The sequence below is a fragment of the Marmota monax genome, unplaced genomic scaffold (assembly GCF_021218885.2).
Source record: "Marmota monax isolate L192 unplaced genomic scaffold, Marmota_monax_Labrador192_F-V1.1 WCK01_AAM20220418_F8-fsc00125, whole genome shotgun sequence".
Lineage (NCBI taxonomy): Eukaryota > Metazoa > Chordata > Mammalia > Rodentia > Sciuridae > Marmota > Marmota monax.
Window position 1 is genome coordinate 448,228 of NW_026695235.1, and position 9,991 is coordinate 458,218.

Genomic DNA, 9,991 nt, shown 5'->3' on the forward strand with positions numbered 1-9,991 from the left:
TTAATTTTCTTTAATTTTTCATTATTTGGGATTTTTATCATGCTCAAGGTGTCAAACTTTTCTATAGGACTGAGAAAGCAGTGGTTCTAAACTTTGACCTCTCTGTAATAGTTTCCTGGAGGTGATATTCAGATGGGTTTCAGAAGATGGAAGTCTGAACCCTGTAAACATTTCTTCAGGGCAAACTCTGGTCAAGGATTGTTAGGTTTATTGCAAGAGTCATGGATTACCACAGTTTCTCTTCTTACCAGCTCTCCTAATTGCAGTCTCAATACTGATTCATTCTTTTAGTATTTTCTACAGATGAGGTGTATAAGTGACATGGTTCCTAGAATAGCCACAAAATACCTTTTTCACTAATGGGTTGATGCAATTTCTCCCTGGGAATAGATTTTGTTGGTCAGGACTTTGCTATCTCATTGACTCTACATATTAATCTGTGATCTAGATTCCAGGTTTCTAATTCAAGTATTTGATGAAAAGTACGAAAATGTGATTTTGTTGGTCTCACTTTATTTTTACATTTTGAATATGTATTTATTAAAATCTTTTGTTTGTTTGTTTTTATTTCCTTGAGATACCATGAGCCACTTTCATCTGCAAATTTGTGTCTTTTAAAAATAGTTCAGTTTTTAAGTGATTTTCCCTACTTCATCTGTGGGTTTTCCCTTTCTCTCAGAATTTGTCTCCCAGACTCTTGGATCTGTACATAAAGTTTCTTATTTTTCCTTATAAATTATATTTTTATATTTGTTTGTTTTCTGAGCTTTTCTTTTCTTGATATTCCAAACACCCATTTTTTTTTGTTACCTCTAAAGTAACTTCCCTCAACTCTCAGTCCTCTCAAGACTTTTTAAATGTGAAAATCAATTTATTTTTAGTTTTAATTATTTTTCCCTTGGAATTCAATCTGCTTTAGACTCTTCTATGCATTCTTATTTGATGTTGAAATCTGTTCCAGAAGATCCATGCTTTCAAAGTTTGCAGGTTGGGATATTAGTGGGCTATTCCTTTCATTGTTGAGAGATTCTAGAATCTAACAGAATTCTAGAATCGTTTTCCTTGTGTAAGTCAAATGTTTGTACATAGCAATGGCCAACCCTGGAGTAGCAGAGGCTCTTGCTTTTGGTGGTAATTCACTGACCTGAACGTTGCTGTACAGTCTCCTTTGGAGTCCTGGTAAGCACCTTGTGCTTCCAGCTCTGCAGTGCCCTGAACTGAGGTTTAGAGCTTTGAGAGTCACTAGGACAAAGAGAAACCCAGCCTATGCACTAGTCTCCTCTGGTTCTCTGGCTCCGAGGTCTTTCCCCTGAACCTGCATAGGATAAATGGCTCCCCTTCCATAACTATTTGAGAAGCAAGTTCCCATTTCTTCCTCTTCTCCTCACCCCCAACAGAACTTATGCCTGGCCTATCCACGTGAAATTCCTGGCTTCTCATTGTGCTCACAGTGGAACACAGTGTCTCTTTCCTCCTGGACTATATTTCCTCCTGGACTGTGGTAAAGCCCAAGGCTTCTCAGAAGGCCCCAGGCTCTGCCTGTTGGACTGCACCCAGAGGCTACTCTGCTTGCTTCAATAGTTGGGTCAGAAGTGGGAGGAGAGGATTGGAGGGATACTGTTCAGGCAGCTCTGGGATTCCTGCTCCGGACAAGGAAGGAAGCCTAGCCAATTTGAAATAGAAGATCTATGATAGAGGCCCTAAAATTTAAAATGTTATTCCAAGTTAAAAGGTAACGCTGCCAGAAATTTAAAGCAGTAAATTATCTAGAGGCTGAGAAAGGAGGAAAGGGGTTAAAATGCAGCAAGGGCTGGTGAGGTTACTCTAAGGCTCAGGAGGAAGAGTACAGTTGTCACAGGAAAGCTGGGAGATGAAACTCCAAACTGCCAAACTGCGGTTCTTCGTGTTAAAATGAAAGAAAATTGAAGTCAGACACCAAAAGCCATGCAAGAGAACTGTATTGCAAGTGGAAGTAAAGTAAAAGCAAACTGAGGCTTAAGCAGAAAACACTGTCAAGAGAGAGTGGGCTGTCTCCAAGGAGAGAACCACAAAGGAAACAATTTATTAGTGTTTGGTGTTTACCAGAACTGGGGACCACATTCTGCACCCTTTTCCAATCAGGTGTTCAACTCCTCCTTCACATTGGTGGGTGGAGTTTTTGACCTTAGTTGGCCCTCTCTGGAACTGTCATGGTGACTATCCTATTTAGGGGGACTTTATCTACAAGTCAATGCATGTTAATAATAGGCTTGGGGTCAGTAGCTGGCCAGAAGTTATCTTAGTGCCACTGCGCTACTAAAGGAATCTTCCTTCACAGATAAATGGAGACACCTATAGCCATAATTTCTAGCTTCACACCAACCTCAGTGGACCCTGTCAAGAGTTAGTCCCATTAATCCTTTTCTTTTGACATATTTTCCCATTAGCCCTTTTGCTTCTGTTTATTTTCTATAAATTTACTACCGCCCTTTGCTTTCCCATCTTCTTTGAAAGTAGTTTAAAGAAGAACCTCAAGTAATTTAAACAACACCTATGACCTTGCCATGCATTTCACTACTCATTGCTAGGTACTGCCTAACACTGTGTCCAAAAATTCACCAGGAAGACCTAGAGAAGTGGTGGCATCCACACCCTTCATGGCCATTCATAAAAATGGAAGACTGTAAACTAAAGGAAAGAGATTCAGAAAGTGAACTCTTGGAGTGAGGTCTCTACAATATTGCATTGGGAGTGACTCAGGGTCTGGAATTAATATCTCCTCTAATTCAAGATAATTAAAGTCAAAAGATAATTTAATCCACATGTATATGTAATATATACTTATATATAATTAATATGTAATGTATATGTTGTAAAAATATGTGAATATTACCTCTTTGGTCTCAATGATCTCATAATTTGACACCTAATTCATAGGATCTTTAAAGGATATTGATGTAGGAAAGAAACCACCAAGTGCATGGCAGTCATAATGTAAAAGAAGCATTCTTATGCTTATCTCTTCTGAAGAGGTTTTAAATTCCTTAAGGGAAAATTTGCAATTTATCCACCCCTGTATCCTTAGCACTTACATTAATGTAGCTTAATAATTGCTTTTTTTAACACATAAGGGAGGCATTCTCTATACAAAATCAGCAGAAGAGGAGTGATCATGGAGGTACAAGAGTTACAGCATGAAAGAAAAAAAGATGAATATTCGGTTTGGATTGAAAAAAGTAGATACAATAACTGAGTTGATATATAACTTATTATATGCTAAAGGCACAACATATCGTGCCTTAGCACAATATATTAACTTCACATTAACTTGGTTAATCTTGAAAGCAATCCTAGGACTCAGGAGCTATTGTCATCTGATTTTACAGATAAGAACCATGATGTATAAGCAGGGGAAATAACTTGTCTCAGATCCACAGTTCTAAATGGCAGAGCTGGGATTTGAACCTAGTCATGGCTTAATACCTAGGCTCCTGACCACTGCTACATACCCTGATCCTGGCTGGGGCACTGTTATGTTTATTAGAGACATGAATGGTTTGACAAGGTTTGAGTAGTTCAGAAAGTATAATGGGCACCTCACACTGATTTTGCATGTGAAAATGAATACTTATCAGAAGCTAATAGCTTGAGAGATGACTGCATTTCCTTTAAAGTTTCTTTTAACAGATTCTTCAACATACTGAAGGTTACTACTGTTTTGAATAGTCAATAAGGTTAAATATAGAGTACTGTCTAACAGTGTCACTTATTTGAACAAGCTCTTAGAAATTCATTCAGAGGTAAAGCCTCTGGAATAGAACATTTTCAAATATCTGAAAATGTTGTGTGCTGTGAATAATGTTAGTAATTAAAGATTTGGCAAGTGGATTCAAAAAATCTAAGGAAAATACATTTTAGTGCATATCCTAAGGCAATTATCTAAATCTTACTAAGAAACATATATATGCATACAAATGTTTTTTCCCTAGATATTAATTGTAGAATTACAAAACTACATCTATCTTTTCCTTAATTCAATAGAAGACTCATTTACCAGGGTTGTGTAATCATAAGATAACCTGTCGATGAGATACAGAATAAATTCCTAATAAAAATAATGATGTTAATATTTTATTACACATTTCGCTTAATTCATTAATGTGTGTATTTAAACACAACTCCAAGGGATTTCAAGGAAGCATATTTTAAATAGGAAGTGATCCAGAATTTTTGGATTCTACCATTAGGCTAGTTGCTTTATAATTTATATACTTTCCTCCTATTATCTTCATTTTACCAATGAGAGGATTGAAACTAAGAAAGGCCAAGGAGATTACTGAAAGTTACAATGCTAATCTCTGATGGGTATGGGATGTTTCTCTCATTTGACACTTTAAAAAGCTGGTTTCTTTATAGTATACATATTGTATTTATGTAAATATTATGATTAATGTAAATATTATGATTTGTGTAAATCAGTTGTTTTTGTTGCTGTGACCAAAACACTTGAAACAAACAACTTGGAGAAAGAAAGGTCCATTTTGACAGTTTTCAGAGCTTTTAATTCATGGTCAGTTATCTCCATGGCTTTGAGCCTGATATGAAACACAGAATCATGGTAGCGGGGAAGTAAGAGAGAAGTGAGGAAGGGGCCAAGGATAAGACACAGTCCCCAGTGTAATGCCCTTATGGACCTATTTCTCCATCATGCCCCACTTGCCTATGGTTTCCACCTTCTACCTGTAGTACTTTCAATTATTAATCTGTTAAATAGATTAATCCCTTGATACAGGTAAAGCCCTCAAAAGACTGACCTCTGATTCTTGCCCCACTGAGGACCAAATTTTCAACACATGGGCATTTAGAGACTTTCCAGATCCAAACCATAACAGACATCTTTAATGCTCCAAATTAATTGACAAAAAGAAATTGGATTTTTATCCTATTATCCTTATCTTCTAATTAGAAAACAGTACATATGGAATTGAGATACACTGTATTCTATAATATGCCCTAAGTCATAAAAACCAACTAACTATAAGGTGAGGAATAAAACCATGTTCTCCATGTTCTTTCCATCACATGACAATTGTTTTTCCACAAAATTGTATTATAGACCCTGTTTTTGCACCTGCTACCAAATAAATCATTTCCTATTTTCCAAAATATCTCCTTTGAAATAGTGAAGAAGGCTTTGGCATGTGAATTATGCTAGTTTTTGGAAGCCAACCTTATAACTGTTATTGTATTTGTTATATGCTGATGTTATACTACCTGATAAAATTGCTATTGATGATTATAAGATAATTATTCTTGTGTCATTATCATATTTTACGTCACACAATTTGGACTTTACATTATAAGCTATGCGACAGCCCTGTAAAGATTACTGGCAGGACATGTTGGTACTGACCTTCACAATAGAAAGATCTGAGAAAACAATGTGGAGGACATGTGGAGGAAAAGCATTCTGGAGATAATGACACAAGAATGGATGGCTTTTCAGCTATGTAGGGATGAGATGAGATGACAGCAAAGGGGGAAGGATAGAGGATCAATTCAAGACATTCAAGAAGTGATGACATAAGGAAAATTAGCAATATTATTATTCCATTTTAGGGAAAAGAATGAGAATTTTATAAATTGAGTTTGGGACTTCAAGGGAGCTTTTGATGTAAAAAGAATGACTGATCAGAGACTAGTATTTAGAAGATAGGGTCTCTGGATTTCTTCTTCAAGGCACACAATTCATCTGGCTTTATTTCTGCTCTTATGAATGTTTTAAGTCTTAAGAGTAAAATTGCCTATAATGCATTATTACTGAGTCCCTAGGAACAGGGAAACCATATAGAAAAGGGAAAAAAAAGTTTTTTCAACAGTAGATAAGCACGTTGTTTTTTCATACAAAGATTAGCTTATAAACTAAAATTTGATGAGATTAGTCTTATTAACCCTGAAAAAAAGGAGTATGAGCTATGAAACCAACCAGTCCTTATTTTTTATACTGATTTGATTAGGTAACATCAATTAACTTTTTTGAGGTCTTGCTACTTATGAACTGTAATAAGGACATTGTCAATCTTATAAGAGATATAAAAATATAATTTCTATAGAGCAATACAGGTCCGAGGGTAGAATGTACACCTCAGACCACTAACCACTATTATCAATTTGTCTTATTTCTCAGAGGTTGAAATGCAAATGTAAAAAGTATGGCTTTTAAAAGTATGGCTGTCACATGTATAATATTTATAATAAATAGGTTTGTAGAAACTTATAGTATTATCTTAATAAAGATAGTATCTGAATCAAATACCAGCATATGAGTCTAATCATTATAAGATATATTGTTATTAAATGACATGTTATACATTACATTCTCAAAAATTAATGCTGATTTTATCCTGAAAAATCTCATAGTCTCCTGACTGAGTTAGGTGCTTGAATCTGTCTTTAAAATAAGTCCTTCTTAAAATGAGACATTCTTTTCAAACTGGCAAACCATAAATGTCAGGTTTTTAAAAACTCTTCTACAAATTAATAAAACAGTAAAAAGGAATAATGGAAAAATATTAGGTATAAAATTGTACAATTTATTTATACAAAAAATATAAAGCAAATAAGACAGTCATTTATGATAAACGTAGACACAGAACTTCAAATCATATTATCAGTTGCATCAAATTTGGAGGACACACATAATATTTCCAGTTTAGTACAACTTTACAAAACAAAATAAGTAAGGGAATTTGTCTTTGAGAGTACTGAAATTTTGACTTTGATTTTGGTACCCACATAGGGGAAGATGGAATTCTCAAAAGACAACTTTTTTTATTTTTTACTTTTTTATGTCTTGTTTTGTTGTTAAGAAAATGAAAACTAAAACCTTATTTTCACCCCATCATCTACAGTGATAAAAATTCCAAAGACTACACTCAAATACTTACTGAAACATTCACATACATATATGATTTCTTATCAAATACATCCTCTTATATAGCTACAAAAAATTAAGATAAAAAAATTCACTTTCCTGAAATTGCTCATTTCTCATAGACTACAGTGTTATCTTCTTAGCCCTGGAAAAGCAGTTTGAACACAAAGCCTCTTGACAAAATATCTGCTTTTTCAAAGATGTTAATTTAATATGCAAGGAGAGAAAGGCCTCTGGGGAAAGAGGATAAAAGGAGTGAGGATTTCTAACTCCAGGCTCAGAGACCGGAATCAGAAAACCATTTAGTTTCCTTTACACTGCTGATTAAAGCCTTCATTTTAACCTTCATTATAAATGGAGTGCATTAATCCCTAAGCTGTTTTTAAACAATTAATATTAACCTTCTTCAATCCCATCCCTGATTCCCCAGAAAAGCAATAGTTGAATTGTATTTATTCAGTGTAATGGATCCGTATTTCATTTAAAACAGAACCATATAAGCTTGTCTCTATTTATGTGAAACATAAACGTCATGCTCATCTACATACATAATGCTACAACACAGAGAAATCACAGTTTGTAAAATAACACAGTCTTTAGCCGTATTGTTTTGAAGTACTGAGAAAGGGAAGAGATGCATGAGCCCTTTTAAAAAACAAATGACTTTGCTCCTAGAACAATCAAAGCAGTGTGTATAATATCTCATTCTGCTAAAATAGTTTGGAGAATCATAAGTAGCTGGTGCACAGTGCCTGTAATTAAGCTTAGGCAGTTAAAAATGTTAAATCAAGGTTCTTTTTAGAAAGTAGTGGACATTCTAGTTATTCCCATGGATTTATAGGTAAAGTTAGAAGTCATGAACAACTACACATACTGACTTTTGGAATATATGCTCGGAGACTTCTTTTCCATGTGAAAGCTCTTCTGAGTGGTGCGGTGAGATGGTATTGAGTATCTGTAGCTACTGCTTTTTTCAGTGCCACAGAAGGCACAGCAGAATAATGCCCCTCCAGCAATCAGCACCAGTGCTGTGGTCCAACCTATGTAGAGGGCTTCTCCCAGCTCACGTTTCTGGGCAGCGTCCACTATGGGGTTGTAGAAGTCTCTGATGATGGAATTGGCAACCCAGCTCACAGGGATGAGCACCAACATGCCTGTGACAATGAAGATGATTCCAGCCGTTAGCAGGATGCGACTCTTCACGTTCTCGTTGTCCCCAGTACACCTGGTACACTTCATGCCAAGGATGGCTGTCATAAAAGCCAGGAAGGACAGCACAGAAGCTGCACACATCAATCCTCGGGAAGCCTGTAGGTCTGGAGAAAGAGCCAGCAGGGAATCATAGACTTTGCATTGCATCCTGATGTTGGCATGCCTCATGCAATTCATCCACAGTCCTTCCCAGAGGTTTTCAAACACCACGATGTTGCTTCCAATGAAGGCAGACACCCTCCACTGAGGCATGATGGTGACAGCCACCGTGCCCACCATGCCAACTCCACCAAGCACCAGTCCAGCGATTTGCAGAGCGTAGGTTGCCATCGTCCTCTCAAATGAGATTTATCCGACTGGAATCCTGAGCCTGTGAGGCTGCTCTAGAGTAAGGCTCTCTGTGCCTCCTTAGAGAACAGTTTTCCTGTAGAAATGAACTCAGAACCCAGTGGTTTTTCAAATAAGAGCTGCTTTGCTATTTCTAGCTAGATTAAATCCAGTGTTGGCTGGTGAGGTGCCCCCCCTATTGACTCCAACAGGTAAGCTTGCAAATCAGGTGTGGCAACTTTCTTGGCCAATAAGAGGGGGATGGTGACTCAGGTGTGTCTAAACCAAAGAGAGATACTTGGAACAGTTGGACCTGCACATAAACATTCTTTGTACTTCTCAGTTTTCCAAGAAGACATCAGCATGTTTACCTATAGGCATAATTACAAATGTTTGCACAATCATCAAGAAGTGAGCCAATGTCTTGCAACATGAAAGCTGCACTTTGAACGGGTAATTCTGAAACCCTTGGTAAAAGCTGCTTTGACTAAGGGATAAAATAAAGTATCCGCCAGAGAAATCTGAAAGGACTGTTAAAATGCCAAAGTGAAAGGAGAGTAAGGAATTGATAGATTGCTCATACTTGGGAGACCACATTCTTTGGAACACATGTGATCCAAGGGGTTGATTTAATTTGTCTACAACTTTAAAGCAAGCTGTACTGGAGGGAGATCAGGGAACAAACCATGCCAAAGGACAAATAAGACTAAAGCAATTAAATACAGGAGACTGTCCTCCTCCTTGGCACCAAATGCCTATTATTTTCTTTTAAGCCAAGAAAAATTACTTGTTGATATTTTTGATGATCCTATTTATAAGAAAAAAAAGCAAAAAATAAAAATTAAATAAAGGAGCCAGATGCTTTTCTGGTGATGCAATTACCGCAGCACTTGAATGGGGTGGGTTACAGCTTTCTTCCTTGGTGACTTATTTTATGGCTGTCTTTAGTCCTTGGTCTTTCTAAGATGAAGGAACTAGAATTCTGCAGATGGTCCAAGGATCTTATATCTATGCAGATGGCCAGTGTTTCTAAACGAAATATTTACTGGATAAGGCAACTATATTCATTGAACTAAATTATAATCAGTTGCTAACCAAACTGTCTTTCTTATGTGTAACACTAGAATTCAGAAAGACATAGAAGCCTGTAAATGTGAGTTAATTTGAACCACATCTTTTCAAAGTAATGATTACAGTGGCACTAAAATAAGCATACCCATTGATTTTCTTCTGTCACCTTGGGCTCTCTGTTCTGTCTTCAAGTTGCACTTCAATTTCTTTCCACCTTAGCATCATAAAACAATCTTCCTTTATGACTTTACTTCCTCTCTGATTCATTGTACTAACTTAAATACAAATATGTGAGAAAATGTTTTCTGCTCACTTGTTAAACCTTGACAAAGTTTAATGGTTTACAAAATGTAAGTGGTTTAGGGAGATCATTGAAACAATAACAACAACAAAAATGTTCAGGGTTGGAATGGAAAGAGGAAGTTGCCAAAGTAAATTTTCTTTAAAAAGGGGGGGGGGTGAGGGAGG

The 9,991-nt window shown here is 36.4% G+C and overlaps 1 protein-coding gene across 1 annotated transcript; it reads right to left on the reverse strand.

The window, feature by feature from the left end:
• Positions 1-6,551: 6,551 nt before the first annotated feature.
• Positions 6,552-8,638, reverse strand: Cldn8 (claudin 8). The gene has a single exon (XM_046438820.2). The coding sequence runs from the start codon at positions 8,453-8,455 to the stop codon at positions 7,778-7,780; it is 678 nt and encodes a 225-aa protein (XP_046294776.1). The 5' UTR covers positions 8,456-8,638; the 3' UTR covers positions 6,552-7,777.
• Between the last annotated feature and the right edge of the window lie 1,353 nt (positions 8,639-9,991).